This window comes from Taudactylus pleione, unplaced genomic scaffold (assembly GCF_031769625.1).
Source record: "Taudactylus pleione unplaced genomic scaffold, aTauple2 ptg000100l, whole genome shotgun sequence".
Classification (NCBI taxonomy): Eukaryota; Metazoa; Chordata; class Amphibia; order Anura; family Myobatrachidae; genus Taudactylus; species Taudactylus pleione.
The window spans coordinates 16,948,220-16,968,525 of NW_028284502.1; the positions used below are offsets into that span (position 1 = coordinate 16,948,220).

At 45.4% G+C, this 20,306-nt stretch overlaps 1 protein-coding gene across 2 annotated transcripts in view; it reads left to right on the forward strand.

Moving 5' to 3' along the window:
* SPON1 (spondin 1) overlaps positions 1–20,306 on the forward strand; it is a 420,788-nt gene that overhangs the window by 187,399 nt on the left and 213,083 nt on the right. For both annotated transcript variants that reach the window (XM_088470447.1, XM_088470448.1), the window contains exon 6: positions 4,197–4,345. In XM_088470447.1, coding sequence (XP_088326573.1) covers positions 4,197–4,345 — 149 coding nt within the window. The remainder of the gene's footprint in view (positions 1–4,196; positions 4,346–20,306) is intronic.

A 20,306-nucleotide genomic window follows, 5' to 3' on the forward strand; every position in this document is an offset into this window, starting at 1 on the left:
AGCATACTACTGTGATTTGTTTTATTTGCTAAACTCTATTGAAAAATTAACATTTGGATCGGATTGCTGCCGGTCATAGCAGCCTTTGCTTTACGTTACTTGTGCACCAGAGGGCCTCATTCAGAGGCGGTCGGAGGATGCAAGCGGTCGCTCAGAAACTGCATCCTGACCGCCCGCCTCTGTTTCGGTCGTTAGGCTATGGGTTTACACCCACAGCTGTAACGACCGCTAGGGTGATGGTTACGATGGTCATTGACCATCGCGACCATCGGGGCTTACGACGAGACCCTAGGGTAGGGTCTCACTTGTCGTAAGCCCTGGAGAGCTTCTGGCTCTGTCAGAGCCGGAAGCTCTCCACTGACATCACTAGTGATGTCAGTGGGGCCTCCCCCAAACGGTAGGCGTTCCCATGGGAACGCCTCCGTTTGGGCTGCCACCCCCCCGGCCCGCCTTCCAAACGGGGCGAGCTGTCAATCAACATCGACAGCTCGCCCCCTTTGGAAAGAGACCCGCTACGACCGGCGCTGTCGGTCGTAGCGGGTCTCACGCATGCGCACGAAGGAGCCGGCTCCCTCGTGCGCATGCGCACTTGACAAACATCGAGGCGGCCGTGCGGTCATAGACCGTACGGCCACCTCTGAATGAAGGCCAGATTTCAGAAATGCTCCTCACCACTTTAAAAACTGTTCATTTTTCAGTGCGCTGTCACCCGTTCTGCATGATTAGCTGGTATAATGGCCACAGTCCTATCAGCTAGAAAAGCCGGCACTCTTCTAGGCAACATCTCCAAAATCTGACTATTCTAGACTCTAATTCATAATGACACGAAAAGAAGGTTAATCTTTTCATATTTAGCCTGCAGCCTATTGCTATCTGACTGGTACTCAAAATATTTTCCATTTTTATGTAAGTAATGAAGTAGATCATAGAGTGTCATTTATGTGTTAAATCACTTGTAATGCTGGAAGAGCTTATTAACGGGAGAGATGATCATGGCCCTGCCGAGGTAGCAGCTGTAAAGCTGGCTCTTATGTTGTGCCAGGGTAAGGAAATTAATGTTGCTGCAGATGGGTTGAAGTAATGAGAAGATAGAAGGTGGGGGTTTGGCTTTCTGTAGGAGGCAGTTGAAATATACTGGGCATGATAAGAATCAGTCGATCTTACTGTAGCTTGTTTATGAAAAAGAATTAGCAGTTTGGGGTGTGTGTGTGTGTGTGTGTGGGGGGTCATTTATTAGAGCCAGTGGAATTTGCAGGCTGACTTGCAATTGTACACAAATGTGTGTGTGTGTGCATAGGTGCATTGTCCACATTTTCTGATATCTGAGATGGGATTGCTAATATCCCTATCTGTGAGCTACTGTACCTACGACTTTCCCGAGGTAACATGATCTAGACCAGCGGTGGGGAACCTTTTTTCTGCCAAGGGCCATTTGGATATATATAATAATATTTGCGGGCCTGGTTCAGACCATGCCCCTCCGAGTGACATCACACAGGGGCAGGCCACAATCACCGATGATTACAGCAATACCTGGAGCTGTAAGGGTAGCGATGTGACCGTCTGAAGCACCCTAAGGACGCTCCAGGTGGCACTGCTGCATAGATTCTGGCTGCAGGGTGCCATTCTCGGCACCCTGCTAGCCAAATAAGGCTAGCAGAAAAGAGGGTCAGACCAAATGATTCCGAGGGCCTTCTAAGGCCCCTGGGCCTGAGGTTCCCCATCTCTGATCTAGACAATTGGAAGAGTAGGGAAGAGGTGCTGGATTACACAGCTCTGTAAGGTTTAGTAACCCTGCACACTGACTGTTGTGTAACTGACCGTGGTGAGCAACTCAACGGAGTAAACGTACGTAAGGACCCAGGGACTGATGCAGAACTAAATACTATCCATCTGCATATAGATGTGCTCTCATGCCCCTAGCCTCAATATGCAACGCGGTGCGAGACGCCTGTCGCTAGTGAGCCGCCAGGTCCTGTGTGACGATTGTACCGAGCATTTTTTTTTGCCCGAAAAATGTGTCTTTGCATAACGGTGGGTTTCGTTCTGATCAAAATGAAATAGTTACACATGTGCCCAAAATGAGTGAGTACAAATGAACACACTTTATTTACAAGTAACAAAGAATTAACAAACAACATACAAAGTATACAGTATACTCAACTTTTGTCTATGTATTCAGATGACACCGGTAATTCATCATCTTCAACATAAGATGTACTTCATCTTCTTCCGGGGAGCCCTCGTTTCAATAACGCACAGGTAGTTCAATTCACATTGCAGGCATCCTAACTGCAGCCTCAGATCCATGCATGAGCTAAGAGCCTTTGTCTACCTCTGATTTATATACCCTAGTATATGGGGTGTTGGCGTTCCGGATATTAAGCCCATATTAGTAACAAACTAGGTATCAAGCACTGGTTGGTAGAACATAGCATTAGCCAAACTTATCTCTCTTGAACATGCTCCGTAAGCACTAAGATATATTCAGACAAAGAGATACAGTAATGATGTATCCTAATGTCTGGTGATAAGCTCTATTTCAAAACTCCTTTGTGTAGAGTATGGACATCGCTAACAGTTACCCATAATGCTTAGCATCTCTACACATCTTACAATGGTCATTCCATTGGAATGTAGCTCAGTGTCTACTGATAACACCATGTAAGCTATGAATGGCTCATTATACTTCTAGTAATAGTAATGGCAGGTGCAAGCTAGGGCCCCTCTTATTATGTCTTATTTGACCCCAAAAGGTTATATCTAACCATTCTGTCCATAGACTGCAACTGTATGAATACAATCTCTTTGCAAACCCTCAATGAGACCTAGCAAGGGTATATGTGTGTTACATCTTATATGCCTATGTAGAAATTAACTATTTAACGCACTGGTTGCAGTCGTGATATGCGACACTTGTATATATGCGTGCGACTGAACTTTTATACCAAGCACAACGGAACTTGGCATAGAAAAATGCCACTTTCGGTGCATCGAAGCAGCTCGTATACAGATGTAGCACTCCAAGATGGGTGAATTGGCATGAGAGGAAGCTAGGATGGTGAATGGATGACTAATGATGTATACCCATCCGCCCCCTCTCTATAATTGGCATTTCCAGGTCCTCAAGGGAGGTTCAGACACACAGTCCTCCCAACCTCTTGGACTCAGCTGGATTAGCACCATATAGGGCCCTAGGCAAGTTACTAGTTTGGGGCTATCCATCTTTGACCGATACCTGCAAAAACAAATGAGCAGCTGTTTGTGCTGCTTAGCAGATGATATGGTCCCACTTGGAGCACCTGGTGACACACCACAATTCCCTAACATATTGTCCATTGCCCTGTGGAAGTTCTACAGAGGGAGAACTAACCTTCTAATGTGTTCATTGTGGTGGTTGGGAGCAACTTTCTGATCATAGAGAGAAACATCTGTGTGCAAACCCTACAGTTTCTCATTACAGCCTAGAAACTGCAATATCCAAGAAGAACCACACCTTGGGCACAGCAGGCATCTATGTAGCAGGCTATAATAGGATTTCTGCACATTACAGAACCTGAATGCAAAATGTAGGACATATCCATACATCAAACTGATCTTATTCCATGAAATGTTGAATCTTTTGGAGAAGGGCTGGTGTTGTATTAAATTCTGTGACTTCGCTATTCGAGTTTCTTATCTCAAACAGCACAAAATTTTGCCCTCGGCACAATTTTGTCCCAAAAGTAGTCCCCAGTGGTTATCTTGAATACAAAAGATAAGCAGCAGGTTTCTAGAAAAAGGGCAAATCATTTCTTAACTGGAGCATAAAGGAATGTAATCCTTTATTAGTTTCTTATCTGACAGCTTTGTATGTACCTTTGAAAAAACTAGATCACCTACATGAAATACAAAGCACATATTATTAGCTATGAAGACTGTATTTCCCATAATGCATGGTATGTTACATGGACTATATATTTCTTTGAAGTAGGCATTTAGATATTTAAATTTTATATTTGCAAATTAACTTTTGTAGAGTTACATAAGTTAAACTTTACACTACCATTGTATTGTTGATTTGTTTTATTGCTAACAAGTGAACCCTCAAATGCTATCTCATAGCTTCATTGTAAAGAGTAATACTTATATTCTGCTTATCACCTGTCAGTTTACATATGAACCTGAAACCCTATAAATTCCTGCCTTATCCACAGGGAGAGCTAATCACTGGTCCGCAATCATTGGTGGCTCGCACTCTAAGCAGTATGTTCTGTGGGAATATGGAGGATATTCTAGCGATGGGGTAAAGCAAGTAGCAGAGTTGGGTTCTCCAGTCAAAATGGAAGAAGAGATACGACAAAAGGTAAGAAATATACATTCAATTAACAGCTACATACTGTACTCTGCTATCTACAAGTGATTGTTCATGATTTAAAAGTGATGGATGCCCCTACCAAAATGATATTACTTGGCGTAGTCGGCATGCCTATCTCTCAGATATCGATTTAAAAAATCGTTCAATCGTTCATATCTGAAGGACATATCTGACAGATCTGTCAGATGAACGATTTGAACGATGCGCATTCCCGATGGTCAGATAACGATATCTGACATCTGATGTGTTTGCAGTCAGACTTGGACGATTCCATTAATTTTAATGCAGTCAAAAATCGTTCAATCGTTCAAATCGTTGAGATCGTTCAAATCTTTGGTAAAATCGTTCAAATCGTGCAATCGTTCATCTGACAAATCTGACAAGTCTGACCGTGTGTATGCTCCATTACATTCTCAGACATTCCTTAAAGCGTTGTATAAATATTTGTCTATGATTGTGGTAACTTTAATTTTGAAATAAGTTGTATACTAAGGTTTAATGGTTCTACTTAAGACTTAGAAAAAAAAGAAGCCCACTATGTTCACTACAAATAGGATAGTAACATAGAGTGAAAACAATTTATTCTTTTTTCGGTCTAGAACACATCTTGAGACCCTGTAATTAGTTCAGCGCTACACCTGTGACACTATTTCCTTTTTTATAATGCACTTTAAAAGCTGCCTGGATCGCTTACATTCTCCTCTCACTCCTGGAACCCTCCCTTAGGCTTTTTCCCATCTTAACTATCACTATAAATATGTTTGTTTGTACCTGAAGGCAGCGATTATCTATATGGTAGATCTTTGTAATAGACTGAGCTCTAAGTGATTTGGAATCTGCAAAGAGCAACCTGCCCAGCTTCCGTAATTGGTGTTTTTAGTGAGGAAAAAAAAAAAATCAATGTTTAATCGTAAAAGAAACCTTTAGTTATTAAAGAAGTTTTGTGCAGTGTCCCACTTAGGAGCACGCAGAGGAACGATACAACTGTGGGATTAAAGTGTTTCTTTATATATATATATATATATATATATATATATATATATATATATATTAGGGGTGTGCACCGGCCACTTTTCGTGTTTTGTGTTTTGGTTTTGGATCTGGATCTTTCTTCGTGTTTTGGATCTGGATTGGTTTTGCCAAAACCACCTTCCGTGTTTTGGGTTCTGGGTTTTGTGTTTTGGATCTGTATTTTTTTGAAAAAAAGCATAAAAACAGCTAAAATCACAGAATTTGTAGGTTTTTCTGCTCCTATGCTATTATTAACCTCAATAACCTTAATTTCCACTCATTTCCAGTCTATTCTGAATACCTCACACCTCACAATAGTGTTTTTATGTCCAAAAGGTTGCACCGAGGTAGCTGGATGACTATGCTAAGCGACACGAGTGGGCGGCACAAACACGTGACCCATCTAGGCGTGAAACTGCAGTGGCAGACAGGATGGCATTGAAAAACTAGGCCCCAAACTGTACATAATGCAAAGAAAAAAAAGAGGTGCAAGATGGAATTGTCCTTGGGCCTTCCCACCCACCCTTATGTTGTATAAACAGGACATGCACACTTTAACAAACCAATCATTTCAGCGCCAGGGTCTGCCACACAACTGTGGCTGAAATGATTGGTTCGTTTGGGCCCCCACAAAACAAGCTGGCAATTAATCTGTCCCTGCACAAACTGGCTCTACGGAGGCAAGAAGTCGTCCTCATCCTCCTCATCCACAGATTCCTCACCCTCTTCAGTGTTATGTACATCCTCATCCTCACAGAGTATTAATTCGTCCCTGCTGGAACCACAGGTCCCTCTGTACGTTCTGGAGGCTGGTCTCCCTGGAAGAGTTGATCATTCATTTTATGAACATCATCTTCTCCACATTTTGTGGAAGCAACCTCCTACGCCTTTCGCTAACAAGGTTCCCGGCTGCACTAAACACTCTTTCGGAGTACACACTGGAGGGGGGGCAACTCAGGTAAAATAGAGCCAGTTTGTACAGGGACCTCCAAATTGCTTCTTTTTCCTGCCAGTACAGGTACGGACTGTCTGACATGCCTACTTGGATGCTGTCACCGATGTAATCCTTTAACAGACAGACGCACGCTTGTCGCTGCTGCTTTGAGGATTCAAGTGCGGCTACAGCCCACACAATTCACAAAGACAGAAAAAAAAAAAGAATATTTTTATTGTTTGTGGAGCACACTTTGAGGGTTACACCACCCTCTAACAGACAGACGCACGCTTGTCGCTGCTGCTTTGAGGATGCAAGTGCGGCTACAGCCCACACAATTCACAAAGACAGAAAAAAGAAGAAGAATATTTTTATTCTTTGTGTAGCACACTTTGAGGGTGTCACCACCCTTTAACAGACAGATGCACGCTTGTCGCTGCTGCTTTAAGGATGCAGGTGCGGCTACAGCCCACACATTTCACAAAGACCGAAAAAAAAAGAACAATATTTTAATTGTTTGTGTAGCACACTTTGAGGGTGTCACCACCCTTTAACAGACAGACGCACGCTTGTCGCTGCTGCTTTAAGGATGCAGGTGCGGCTACAGCCCACACAATTCACAAAGACAGAAAAAAGAAGAATATTTTTATTGTTTGTGTAGCACACTTTGAGGGTGTCACCACCCTTTAACAGACAGACGCACGCTTGTCGCTGCAGCTTTAAGGATGCAGGTGCGGCTACAGCCCACACATTTCACAAAGACAGAAAAAATAACAATATTTTAATTGTTTGTGTAGCACACTTTGAGGGTGTCACCACCCTTTAACAGACAGACGCACGCTTGTCGCTGCTGCTTTGAGGATGCAAGTGTGGCTACATCGCACACAAGTCACAAACACATTAAAAAAAAAATTTTGATTTTTTGGAGCACTTTGAGAGTTACAACACCCTTTAACAGACAGACGCACGCTTGTCACTGCTGCTTTGAGGATGCAAGTGCGGCTACAGCCCACACAATTCACAAAGACAGAAAAAAAAAGAACAATATTTTAATTGTTTGTGTAGCACACTTTGAGGGTGTCACCACCCTTTAACAGACAGATGCACGCTTGTCGCTGCTGCTTTAAGGATGCAGGTGCGGCTACAGCCCACACAATTCACAAAGACAGAAAAAAGAAGAATATTTTTATTGTTTGTGTAGCACACTTTGAGGGTGTCACCACCCTTTAACAGACAGACGCACGCTTGTCGCTGCTGCTTTGAGGATGCAAGTGCGGCTACATCGCACACAAGTCACAAACACATAAAAAAAATAGTTTTTTATTTTTTGGAGCACTTTGAGAGTTACACCACCCTTTAACAGACAGACGCACGCTTGTCGCTGCTGCTTTAAGGATGCAGGTGCGGCTACAGCCCACACATTTCACAAAGACCGAAAAAAAAGAACAATATTTTAATTGTTTGTGTAAAACACTTTGAGGGTGTCACCACCCTTTAACAGACAGACGCACGCTTGTCGCTGCTGCTTTAAGGATGCAGGTGCGGCTACAGCCCACACATTTCACAAAGACAGAAAAAAAAAGAACAATATTTTAATTGTTTGTGTAGCACACTTTGAGGGTGTCACCACCCTTTAACAGACAGACGCACGCTTGTCGCTGCTGCTTTGAGGATGCAGGTGGAATCTAGACGGGATTTGGAACCGAGGACACACTACCTCCATCAATTGTCTAAATCCCACTGCACTAATGTCGGATACCGGACGCACGTCTAACACCAACATAGCAGTCAAGGCCTCAGTTATACGTTTTGCTTCAGGATGACTGCTGTCGTACTTCATCCTCATCGCTAGGGACTGTTGGAGGGTCAATTGTTTAGTAAAAGTAGTGATGTTCCTACTTCCTCTCTGGGATGATGAACAACTCCCAGCAGCAGCAACAGCACTAGTAGGAAGTGGTTCTTGATCTTTCCCTATTTTATTTTTATCAGAGAAAGTTTGGTCCTCCATTTATGTTATATTGATATATATACGTGCGGCTAAAGCGCACACAAACACAGAAAATATTTTTTTATTTTTGCTGGAGAGTAGTGCACTTTGTGGGTTACACCACCCTTTAAGAAATGAGCCAGCCGGCTCTTTACTTATGGGACACAGGCGCACGCTTGGCGCTGCTCCTTTGTTGATGCACGTGCAGCCACAGTGCACACAAGTCACAAACACAGAAAATATATATTTTTTTGGTTTGGAGTGTACTTTGGGGGTTACAGAACCCTTTAACGGTCAAGCCAGCCGGCCCTTTACTTATGACACAGGCGCACGCTTGGCACTACTTTGTTGATGCACGTGCGGCTACTGCGCACACAATTCACAAACACAGAAAATAATTTTTTTTTTGGTTTGGACTGGAGTGTACTTTCGGGGGTTACAGCACCCTTTAACGGTCAAGCCAGCCGGCCCTTTACTTATGACACAGGCGCACACTTGGCACTACTTTGTTGATGCACGTGCGGCTACTGCGCACACAATTCACAAACACAGAAAATATTTTTTTTTCGGTTTGGACTGGAGTGTACTTTGGGGGTTACAGCACCCTTTAACGGTCAAGCCAGCTGGCCCTTTACTTATGACACAGGCGCACGCTTGGCACTACTTTGTTGATGCACATGCGGCTACTGCGCACACAATTCACAAACACAGAAAATAATTTTTTTTTTGGTTTGGACTGGAGTGTACTTTGGGGGTTACAGCACCCTTTAACGGTCAAGCCAGCCGGCCCTTTACTTATGACACAGGCACACGTTTGGCACTACTTTGTTGATGCACGTCCGGCTACTGCGCACACAATTCACAAACACAGAAAATAATTTTTTTTTTGGTTTGGACTGGAGTGTACTTTCGGGGGTTACAGCACCCTTAACGGTCAAGCCAGCCGGCCCTTTACTTATGACACAGGCGCACGCTTGGCACTACTTTGTTGATGCACGTGCGGCTACTGCGCACACAATTCACAAACACAGAAAATAATTTTTTTTTTGGTTTGGACTGGAGTGTACTTTCGGGGGTTACAGCACCCTTAACGGTCAAGCCAGCCGGCCCTTTACTTATGACACAGGCGCACGCTTGGCACTACTTTGTTGATGCACGTGCGGCTACTGCGCACACAATTCACAAACACAGAAAATATTTTTTTTTTTGGTTTGGACTGGAGTGTACTTTCGGGGGTTACAGCACCCTTAACGGTCAAGCCAGCCGGCCCTTTACTTATGACACAGGCGCACGCTTGGCACTACTTTGTTGATGCACGTGCGGCTACTGCGCACACAATTCACAAACACAGAAAATAATTTTTTTTTTGGTTTGGACTGGAGTGTACTTTCGGGGGTTACAGCACCCTTAACGGTCAAGCCAGCCGGCCCTTTACTTATGACACAGGCGCACGCTTGGCACTACTTTGTTGATGCACGTGCGGCTACTGCGCACACAATTCACAAACACAGAAAATAATTTTTTTTTGGTTTGGACTGGAGTGTACTTTCGGGGGTTACAGCACCCTTTAACGGTCAAGCCAGCCGGCCCTTTACTTATGACACAGGCGCACGCTTGGCACTACTTTGTTGATGCACGTGCGGCTACTGCGCACACAATTCACAAACACAGAAAATATATTATTTTTTTAGCACTTGGGGGGAGCACCCCTGATGGACAGAGCACCCCCTGGACAACACTACAGCACCTCTTTAGGACTGGGACACTGCACAGGACTTTGGAGTGGACACAGCCCCTATGGAGAACTGACTGCACAACACAGTCCAGCCAGCCCCTATGGACTTTGAAGTAGTGGACACAGCCCCTATTAACAACAGCAGCACAGCACAACACAGCCAGCCCCTATGGACTTTGAAGTAGTGGACAACAGCAGCACTACACTACACTACACTACACAGCCCTAACTCCCACCCTCCCTCTTCACTGTCCACAGCCGAGTGAGAAAATGGCGCCGACGTGGGTACCTTATATAGGATCCAAAACCCGCGAGACTCGGAAGGCGGGATGATGACGTTTTGCCTCGATTTCAGATCCGAGTCAGGCGGGAAAAGTCGAGCCTGATTCGGATCGGACTCGGATCGGGGGGGCTCGGGGGGGTTCGGATTTCAGAAATCCGAACCCGCTCACCCCTAATATATATATATATATATATATATATATATATATATATCTTTTCTGTCAGGGCTATCAGGTATGGCTTGGCCTGGATAAAATGCACCATTGAATGAAATTCAGATGCAGTAATAATGCACTCATACAAAGCTGCACCCCCTGGACCAACCTCTTGTTGAAATTCTACACAGCGGTTCTGAGAGCTGGTAATAAGAGGTAGTATATACAATACAAATCATTGAAAGGTGGTTTGTACTCAGTAAAGCTGCCTTTTGACATACTTTTAATCAGTGTATACTGTAGCTATGAATGTGTGATAGAGTAGCTGTACCAACTAAGGGCCTGAATTAGAGTTGCCTTTGTACGCAGCGGCTGTGCGGTATTATGCTAATGCAGCAGGAGGGATCTTGTGTTAATAGATGCCTCCTGTCGGTTTCTGTGATCCTCTGCTGCGGCTGAGGATCCAGCCATCGGATTACTGGCATAAACATTGGTCAATTAAGTAACCCTCAGGATTAATCAAGATGGGCGTGAAATTCACGCAGCCGGGGCCAATGAAGCTGTTTTGGAAAACGCAGACACTGGCCTTGACACGCCCTGAAAACGGCGTCAGCTCGTCTATGTTATCTGGGGCACTGGCCGTCGCTGCCCCTTCCCCGCCCTCAAACAGACGCAGCATGTCTACCATGCTGGAGGCGATCACCCACCATTGGGTTTGCATACTACTCTGAATCAAACCTTAAATTACCTTTTAATCTGCTTTAATACTATTGCAATAGTGCCTCCAGCTGCAGACAAACTCCTTTCCTAATATCCAAATCAGACATCGATACTAAAAGATCCCTTTTAGGCAATAAGGGGTTTTCCTACTAAAGAAGCCTCTCATTGGATTGCAGTGATACTCATCTATCGAAGACAGAGGTGCAATAGTACTGTAGAAAATTTTTGGGAGGGGAGCTGCCACGTGGCCTGTTATCCTGCAGCCCCTGTTCTGCTGTTCTGGGGGGTATACACGGTGAGAACTGTTTGCATTTAGCTAAACAGGCTCTTTTGTGACTATCTGGTGACTGTGTGTGTGGGCTCAGGTAGTGAGTGATTTTACCTTGCACCCATGTACTGTAGATAGGTGACCTGTCTAACAGTGACGTGCGGTGAGGTCAATGGGTGGGGAGGCACGCATGGAAATGGGTCTAAGTGCTGGGAGCCTTTCTAACCCCCTACCCACTGTAACTCTCCGCTCACTACACTAAGCTTCAGTGTCCATTGAGTCTACCTGCAACACTGTGTCTCCTATTGCTCCAATCCCTAAACACTGCAGTGCACTTCTTGGTCACATGACACATCCAAGGTGTCCATCAGTGCTCAAGGCATGCCCCCCATACTCAGAGGCATGCCTCCATTAGCTCTTTTTCTGTGCACCTTACTGCCTGTGGTGTGGCCCCACCCCCAGCTCTGCAAGCAGTGTCTGACTACACAGAAGCGAGGCTGAGCTGTTGCTGCCCCATCTCTCCTCTCCCTACAGTCCCAGGGAGCTCCACAGTGCTGGTGAGTGTTAACTGTAAAAATTATTACAATAAACAAAGAAGATGTTTATACGTTATAAATACCTTCTTTGTATTATTCTAATCATTTTATATCAAATCTCAGGAGTATGACAGGGGAGGCTCAGGCTCTGCCTCCCCTGACACTGCGTCCCTACTGTCTAACACATACCAAGGGCCATAGAGTACCTACGTTCCACTGTAGAATTGTATATGCACCTCGGTGTACACACAGGAAAATATGAAGATACACAATGTGCAAAAGTCACATCAAAGTCCACCCTCCCACCATTACAGATCCACTTCTCGTTATAAACTTTTACATTTTCTGCTAAATTACTGCTCCAGTTTAGTTTAATTTATATCTTAAAATAGTGATAAAGGTGAGGCCACATCAGGACTATATTTATTGCATGCACAGAATTACACTGCTCAGCTGAAGTGCAACAGGACCACCCTAGATACAGTCCATAATAAGTATTGGATGTGATCCTTTTGCAGACTGAAAATGGTTGTGTGCCCTTCTGCCTTGCAACAAATGCCTCTAAAAATGCACCTTATATTATTTCAATAATCTGGGACTGCAAATTGTAATCTCATTTGTCCCCTGCTCTTCAACATAATAGCACAAATCAAATTTTATGCTGGAATAGGCTGTTTGGCAGAGTGAGTGGCATATCTATAATGGGTAAATCTATATAATTGGAGTATCTATAATCATACTTGCCGACAATCAGCTCCAGCCTTCCGAGAGGGAGCTGATTGTCGGCTAACAGCGGGGGGCGGGTCCGGCGATTGACGTGACATTGGGGGCGGAGCCGGCCATTGCTGTCACATTGGGGGCGGGGCTGTGTGATCGCGTCATTGTCGCCCCGCCCCCTCTTCACAATGTCGTTATTTTCAGCATTGTGAAGAGGGGGCGGGGCCACGATGATGCGATTCAGCGCAAATCACGTCACCGACCCCCCCGCTGTGGGGTTTCTAGTTTTTAGGGGGGGAGTCGGGAGGGTCGCAGGTTTCCGGGAGGCTTGCCTGTCTTTCTGGGGGGCCGGGAGTGGCACCCGAAAATCGGGAGGCTCCCGGCCAGATAGGGAGAGTAGGCAAGCCTGTTAATGGGTACAGGGTCCAAGGGAGTTTGCACCTTTATATTATACTCTCTAGAGTCCAACAGCATCGCTGCACAAATCCCCGGGAACATTACGCAGCGGCCATTGCCCTAGGGATTTGCACATACTTCCATTGGCACAGTTGTCAGAGTGTACTCACCTGTGCCACCCACTAGAGAGGTGGGGGCCAGTGTAGAGACTGCACACAAGCCCCCTCTCCTCTATAGCTGCCACTGGGCACAGGCGCAATAGAATCTAATTATATGGCATTTCCTTATCTGATTCATGGACTGCTATTAAGCACTGTATTGTAGATTGTGCACACTGCTGCTTTTATCATCTATAAAAAGACGTGACAATGGTGTCAATTAGTAAACTGCATACTGTTGCGCAAAATGTCATCTGCACTATGTGAATAACGGCTAATAATGAGTAATATATATTAGCTGCTCATGCAATCCAACAATTCCAGAGTGATACACGGTGAACAGGAATGTTTAATTATAGTTATGTCATATAGAGACTAAAGCTGTATAACACCTTATGTGAGCCGTGCTGAGCCAGCTCTCTTTTGTGCATAATGAGTGTAAAATTCGTAAAACACTACAAAAATAACATTTCTAGCAGTTACTTAGCCAGGTCATAGGAATGCTGGTCAGCAGACACTTATGAATACTCAATTTCTCATCTGTACATGCAAAATATTCTGCTTTCCTTGCAAATTCAGCCATATGGGATGGAACTGAACGGCATTTTTTTTAATCTTGTGCATATTACCGTTTTTAGAGGGAGCAGACTTTACTGTAAATGAGAGATCATATTTCAGAGATTGATTTTTTTTTTTCTCTTTCCATCTCCAGAGATGACCTAGAAATTCACAATCATAGGTTCAATCCATATAGAAGCTGGCATGGCTATTGATTTCAAGGAGTTTCAACTTTTAAAGATATATTTGACTAAAACCCCTACCTTTATTATTATCTGTTATTTATAAAGCGACCAATATATTGCACTGCGCTGTACAGTGTGGGGATCTTCATGCAAACAAATGACATTAATTACATAAAACAGAAGGTAAAGGTGGCACTGCCCGTGCTATCAGAATATATAAGGCTGCAGAATAATAACTGTGGCTGTTGTTGGGGCTTTATTCTCATGGGTAGTTCCTGGCTCCAAGAGGTTGGTGATTACAGGTCTCCTTACCCTCCCGGGGACAGACGGGAGACTAACAAATTTCAGGTGGGTTCCATGGACCCTGGAACCCCAAACTCGGTGCCCAGCTGGCCACCCCCGCCCATTTCCCAAGTTAAATGGGTTGCCCAGGTGGCTTAATGTTGATGACTCACACCCACTATGCAATCCCCAGAAATGCGGCTTTATATAGCTGTGCGGGTCCACAATGATACAATTTCTGCGCCATGCCCCCACACCACCCACCTGGCAGTGATGTTGGAGGCAAACGGTCTGCCAACCCCAACACAGAGGGTGGTGAGGCATCTAAGCAAAGACAAGACTGTATTGCATACTTACCTGCTCTTCCACGTCCTACTGTTATCTTACTTTTGATTGTGCATTTTGCTGACATAGTACTGACATGGTAAGGGCACAAGCTGCAAACCTTCTAGATATAATAGGGGGAGATGTATCAAACCTTTGGAGAGAGATAAAGTAGAGTAGTGGCCTAAAGCAACCAATCAGCTTCCAACTGTCATATAACTAGCACAGTTTTTGAACTGGCAGTTAGAAGATGATTGGTCACTTTGGGTAACTTCTCCACTTTATCTCTCTCCAAGGTTTGATACATCTCCCTGATTGGCTGTAGTTCAGATGGTTATACTAAACGAGAGTTCAAAATGTCACAGAATTATCTATGAGAACTCCGTCTATTTAGCCAAACTGAGCTCATTACTTTTTAGTTTCATAGAGATTTATATCCTTCTTCCAACTAATAAAAGTCTATGAAACAAGGAATGAATCAGCGAGTTTCTTCCTTTTCGTCGTGACATTTATTGTTTAAACGACATTCTACTTTATTTTATTTGCTTTAGCAATTTTACTCTGCAGCAGATAGAGTTGGGGGAGGTAGATAAATCAGGCTTGGGTCACACAAATTAGACTCTTCACTTGGGCAGGATTTATATTAAGCATGTATAATGTGCAGTGTTAGCACTTCTAGATCTGATCCATTTCAGTGGTCGAAGTGGGGCGGTATACGGCGGTATGATATAACGCCACTTCCCACTACCACTTCATTTTTGTTGCAGAAGATGTACCAACACTGGGATCGTGTATGGGATCCTAGCACTGGAATATCAGCGTGTGGAGATTTGTCCCGCTGGGGACACATCTCTATCGGCGGTGGCGCTGGCACGGAGCCAGGTCATGGCTGCACTGCAGTAGTAAGCAGCGGCACTGACAGCCAGCCAGCCAGCCAATCGCGGCTTACAGAGGGCCGGAATTAAAAGGCCTCATCTTCTTTTGATATGCAGGTGAGCCGGTCCGCGAGTTGGGATTGGCTGGCAGCCGGTACTGACCTAAAACTGCAGTGCAGCAGGGGCCCTGGCTCCGTTCCAGCCACAGTGTAGCTAGAGGTAAGAAAGGAGAAGGGAGGGTTAGAGAGAGGGGCGGGGGTGAGAGAGATGAATAGGTAGTTAGTCTAGTAGATGGTGAGAGAGAGGGGGAATCAGTTAGAGAAAGGGACAGGGGATGAGAGAGGGTGAAGCAGGCAGGGAGAAGTGCAGTGGGTGAGATAGAAGCACGGGCTGAGAGGGTAGCAGGAGCGGCTTTGCAGCGCTCACTATTCTGTAATGACCGCACCCGGGGTCACAAAGTGCAGGAAAGCCACTGGAGTGAGTGGTGTGTGTGTGTGTGTATGGGGGGGATGGTGGATTCAAATCTTCATACCCCCACCTCTAAATTTCCACTTCGAGCACTGACCCATTTAAAAGTGAATGACGACTGGGAATCTCTAGGGATGTTTCTCTAAATAGAGGTTTATCGGTGACACTTCAAAGAGACGTTCCTGTAGCATTGGCTCAAGATTTGGTCACTCTGGTGGGGATCAGGCAGGCTGACCTGGTGCCGCTGTCTGTATTTTGGAGGCCTAATCATCGACATCCTCTATCTGGGTCTTCCGATATATATTAAATGGCGCCCCTACTCTATCATCATTTACACAAATCAACATGAATATTTGCTTGGCTATAATACACAGCTGCCTACTGTTCCTAATATTAAAGGACTGTCCTAAGTCTAAACATAAGTCCCTGGAAATGTTCTCCTGTAATGGCCCAGGGCACACAATTCCTTTTTTCGGCTTGTTCTTAGTCTTTTCCTATGTTTGTCTGTATAAGTTATTGAGCCTGGAAGAGGAATATTTAACAGGCAAAATGTTTGTTATAATTAAATCCAGTGAATTTCATGGGAAGGGTGTTTGTAGTGATCCAAGATCTTCCAGGAGTTTGAAGCATGACTTGGTTAGATGCATCGACTCAGTAAAGAGATCTGGGAAGATGTTGGCAGCTTTTTTATAATACACAAATGTATATTTTACCAGGGTCTGAGCACATGCCTCCAAACCAGTGGATTGGATGGCTTCAGTAGTGCTTGGAGATTACATGAACTCCAAGCGTTGACTGTAACACTGGAAGACCCGGGTCACGGAATACCCGGGTTCGGTGTGAACAGATGGAACCCGGAAATAACCCAGGTCCAGCCGTTGGTGTGAAAGGGGTAAAATCCGGCCTCTACCCTTGCTCAGTGTTCAAGGTTGGAGCTGAGTTTTTGGTGGAAAAGGGGTATAACCAGGGGTTAAAGTGGGCAGGAATGGGGTGGAACTGAGTTCCGTCACCTGTAATGGTTGGTGGAACCAGGGCCGGCTCCAGGGTTCAGAGCACCCTGTCCTGCCCTTCAACATCACGCGCGGCTTCGCTGCTTGTGACCGAATTTGGGGGCGTGGCCTAATCACCATAGGCCATGCCCCCTGTGTGACGTTATTTTGAGGCGTGCCCGCATGGCACGCCTCCAAATAACGTCAGCCTGGGTTTAAAGCCCAGCACTCCGTCACTGGCTGGGCTTCCCCAGCCCTCTCCCGTCAGTGAATGGTTGCGGCTTCCATTCACACTCTGGGGACACTCTGGGGGTCCGGCACCGCCGCACAGCTGTGGCAGTAGGGGTCCCCAACCTCCCAATTTGACCACCCGCGGACCACTTCGGCCAGCGGGTGCAACCGCGGGACCATGCTGTCCCGCTGAAATCGGGATGCTGGGAGGGGTTCCGCCCCTATAGGAGGGGTAGAACACCCCTAGAGCCGGCCCTGGGTGGAACTAGTTCCACCTGCACCAAGTCCCACAGATAGAGAGCCACTTACTATCTGCCTAGGGAGGCTCAGTTTTGTCAGAGAAAACCAGCATATAGGTGAGGAAAGAATCAAGCGAAGTCCGTTTATAGGGGTTGCAAAAAACATTGAGCATCCAAGTGACAGAGACTAGTTTGTGGGGACCCCATAGAAAAACTCAGAGGCACGATGGAAAAATAACACTGATGATATAGAACATTTTTTTTTCTTTTTAAGTGACCTAACATTGTAGTCTCAGCTGATGGCAGGAGTGCTAAAAAAGCATCTATAATGTATTTCACACTGTCATGGCCCCCAGCCATTCACTTTATCATTTCCTATACACAACAGTGTGTTTGTGTAAAGATGCTATGAATCTCGTTGATTGATGTTTATCGTACATGCACGTACACTTTACTTATAGAGTGGACCTATAGCACCATCAAATAATACTTTGATGGTGAAACATTCTTCTTTTTTATCCAAATTTGAAAGTTGTTTATTCCATATGCACGGACACTATATTGCACAGTCAACCTACAGCTAGCACTTTAAGAAATAGAAGCATCGTGTATTTCTGAAAAAAATATTTTTATGTCCAATATTTTATTTATGACTATGGGCTCTATTTACTACAATCCGCATATTGAATGCGGATTGTAGTGTGATATTACCGAGTGAATTCGCATTGCGAATTCAGGCAATATCACAGGGATTTACTATAAATCCCTCGCAGGGACAGAGCTTGCGATAAAGCTCTGTCCCTGCGGATCCCATCCGCACTCTAGTCGCGGTATTTTCGGAAAAAATACAGCGACTAAGAGCACGCGCATGCGCCGACCGACCACCGCTACTACCCCCCCACTGACGCTAAGCCCCGCCCCCTGGCGCTAAGCCCCGCCCCCCGCGATCGCGGACCCCGCGACCCCCCCTCCCCCCCGCGCGACCCCCCCTCCCTTCATTACACTTACCTGCACCTCCTGGCCTCCGGTGATCTTCACCGGGTTTCCCGATCAGGTGATCTCCCATACTGCACTGGGGCCCGATCACCTGATGACCGGGCCGCAGTGCACTGTGGGAGACCAGCTGACCGGAGATGAGCCATCACCGGAGGTCCGATCACCGGTCCCTGGATTCAGGTAAGTGGAAAAAAAAAATGTTTAATTTTTTTTTCTTTTTTTTACAGTAATCAGCTTGCGGTCTACTTAGACCACATAGCTGATTACTGGTACCGGCTCCCGCCTCTGCTCTCCCCGTTAGAGCAGAGTGGGAGCCCGGTAACCGGGGGAGACCCTGGATAACGCCACCTCCAGGTGGCGTTATTATCACAGGGCTTCCCCCGGTATTTTTTTACAATTTATTTTTAGTAACTGTGGTCGGATCACATTTCCCATTACAATTATGGGAAATGCGATCTGCTTTACTAAAAATAAGTGATACTGGGGGTTGGAGTAGAATTTTACTAATTCTACTCCAATAGCCCTGTAATAACTACAGGTGAAACTAAAATAATGTGAAAAGGGTGTGAAAACACCCTTTTTCACTTTATTTTAGTAAAAATAATGTTAATAAATAGAGCCCTATATGTTATTTATGTTTTTATCTGGATGATTGATCCCAGAATTTTGAATTTTAAGAGATTGTTTGCCCTATTGGAGGGTTGATGTGTTTATTAAAGTGGATTCATTTCATCCTTGTCTTCAGTGTCACATTGTAGTTTACAATAAGGGGAAAGCGTCAGTGAACCATTCACCCAGTGTTGTTTGTATAATAGATTTGTCCTCCAGGTGAACGGAATTTGAGTGGTTCTAGGCTGCAAGAGAGACTCTGGTTTCTCATCCCCAGGAGAGCCTTTCTCACTTTTCCACATTATCTGTTTAAATTTATTGTGTAAAGAACAGTTTTCACACTTGTTTTGGCCTGTCAGACTAGCGTGGGGGGGAGGGGGGGGGTGGAGAAGGCGTCGGGAGAGATGAGTTCCACCACCTCTCCAGGACCACTGTAAGCATGGGTATAACAGTGTATTCACAGACAGAGAAGCAGGCTGAAGGCATTCAAGCAATGGTTAGTACTGAATATCATCCTTATATAGCCCTATTACATATGTGCCAGATTAGAATTAAACATTCCATACATGGAGCTGAGGCCCTGATTCAGAGCCGGACGCTCTGACAGAGTGCTCGCTCTGAATCAGGGCCGGTCTTTTTTGACCACCCACAGCTATCACTCGTGATGTCAGTGGGGCCGCCCCCAAACGGAGGCGTTCACATGGGAACGCCTCCATTTGGACAGCCACTCCCCCGGCCCGCCCACCAAAGGGGGCGTGCTGTCACTTAACATCGACAGCACGCCCCCTTTGGTACGAGACCCGGAGCGATGGATTGCCCGTCGCTATCCGGGTCTCGCGCATGTGCACGACGGAGCCGGCTCCGTTGTGCGCATGCGCTCTGGGCCACCATCGACCCGGTTGCGAGCGCTCAGTGCTTGCGACCGGGTCTGAATCAGGCCCTGAGTGTGCATGTGTCATTTCCTTTATCTGATTTCTAGTAAACTCTATTATATGTGAATTTATGACTAAGTGAGTGCACCTGTACAGTTACGCTGGTTCCTTTACGGCCAGATAGGTGTTCCTGCGCACAATTGTGGGCTTACGTTGTTGACCTGTTCTTCCATCCATGACATCTAAAGAGATGTGTTACATATTGGGAAATGTAGTTTTCAGTAATTGGGGCCATCCTACCATCTCAAAATATGTAACACGAACTTAGATTTCACCTAGTCTTTTTGTGGTGCAGTCATTCAGTTTAATTTAAAATAACAGTAGCACATCACTCTAGTAACTGTATGACACATTAGCGGGTG